Source organism: Beta vulgaris, chromosome 2 (genome assembly GCF_026745355.1).
Source record: "Beta vulgaris subsp. vulgaris cultivar EL10 chromosome 2, EL10.2, whole genome shotgun sequence".
Taxonomy (NCBI): domain Eukaryota; kingdom Viridiplantae; phylum Streptophyta; class Magnoliopsida; order Caryophyllales; family Amaranthaceae; genus Beta; species Beta vulgaris.
The window spans coordinates 35,086,772-35,088,289 of record NC_079203.1 but is presented as its reverse complement, the minus strand read 5'-3'; the positions used below and the strand labels follow the sequence as shown (position 1 = coordinate 35,088,289).

The 1,518-nt window shown below is 34.1% G+C and overlaps 1 protein-coding gene across 1 annotated transcript; it reads left to right on the top strand.

The window, feature by feature from the left end:
• The first annotated feature begins 270 nt into the window (after nt 1-270).
• LOC104884856 (non-specific lipid-transfer protein 2) lies at nt 271-906 on the top strand. Its single transcript, XM_010669560.4, has one exon. The coding sequence runs from the start codon at nt 367-369 to the stop codon at nt 655-657; it is 291 nt and encodes a 96-aa protein (XP_010667862.1). The 5' UTR covers nt 271-366; the 3' UTR covers nt 658-906.
• The last annotated feature ends 612 nt before the right edge of the window (nt 907-1,518 follow it).

Sequence of the window (1,518 nt, the reverse complement as noted above, 5' to 3'; positions counted from 1 at the left end):
ATTTCTATTTCCCATGTTTTCTCCTATCAACAAAACAATCAATACAATAAAGATAGATATCCGCACATAAGAACATGTGTTATCATTTCGGCTACTTATTTCAAGCAATAGGGCACGTTACCCATAATTCCAATAGTAATTCCACCAAAAAATAATAATTCCTTAGTAAACAATCATCCAAAGGGAAATCTTTAGTACATGATATATTCCGCATATTTATTGGCAAAGATCAAAGCATCACCTTTATTACCTATAAATAGCTATGAAATCTGAAACCAATAAGTCACCACGCACACAACAAAACCCCCAATACTACAGCTTAGTAGTCACTCCCTTCACTCTCCCAACAAAATCCCCAGCTGAAAAATGAAGCCATTATCCTGCACTAACATAGCACTTTGTGCAGTGCTGGTGCTGCTGTTGGCTAACGCTGCGCAGGTAGCCAATGCAGTGAGTTGCAGCCCTGTGCAGCTAAGCCCCTGCGTGAGCGCAATCACTTCGTCAAGCCCACCAACAGCGATTTGCTGCACCAAGATTAAGGAGCAAAGACCCTGCCTTTGCCAATACATGAAGAACCCGTACCTCAAAAAGTTTGTTAATACCCCTAATGCTTGGAAGGTTGCTAGGTCATGTGGTACTCCTTTTCCAAAGTGTTGAATTTTTACTTATTATATGAGTATCATCCTATATATGAATTATGGATCATAACGATCCTATAATATAGTAATTAATTAGAGGACTAAATATTATCGATAGTATTAGTAATGTTGTTTACTTATTTATGTGAAATATAGTATGTGTTCCTTTTTTTTCCCCTCTTATTGGGTATGTGTAGGTATATTTTTGTTGTCTATGAGGATGAGCTCGGATTTGACTACTTTATTATAAAGGTTTTTAATTTTTAAATTTGTTTTGAAAAAGAAGTTTGCAACAAGTCTATAAAGGAAAACTCATAAATTTAATTCGATATTTGGGAAACCATAAAGACATATTAGGGACTTATTATCAAATGTAGATAATTTCTTCATTACTTTTTAATTGGTCAATAAATCAAAGAATGAGTTCAGAGGTTAGAATATGAACATCATCTTGAATCAGATTCGTCCATTATTAGCTTCTACTTAATATTATTAATGTCTAATTTTATGTATATAAACAACCAAGCAATAAGTTCATTGGCAAAAAACTAGCAACCATCAGATCATCAACTTACAAAAGCACATGAAGATAAGCATTGCCCTGAACATAGCACAAAATTAAAGAGAATAATTAGCATAAAATTGATTAAAATCATATAGGTTCAAAATACTAAACAACTTAACAAACTATTGCCTTGGGGCCTGTTTCAAACTATACAAAGACTTGCAGAGTCAACATACCTTCCTTGAAGAAGCACTATATAATCTAGACGAAGTTGCATATACACTTCTTCTCACCATGGAGAACTATTATGCACATCCATTTGATGGAACTCCAAGTTACACAGAAACAACGAACTAAGAAAGTATGAATAGTTCC

Bases quoted from the DNA above. Each gene is read 5' to 3' on its own strand.
- LOC104884856 (XM_010669560.4), top strand. From the start codon at position 367: ATGAAGCCATTATCCTGCACTAACATAGCACTTTGTGCAGTGCTGGTG.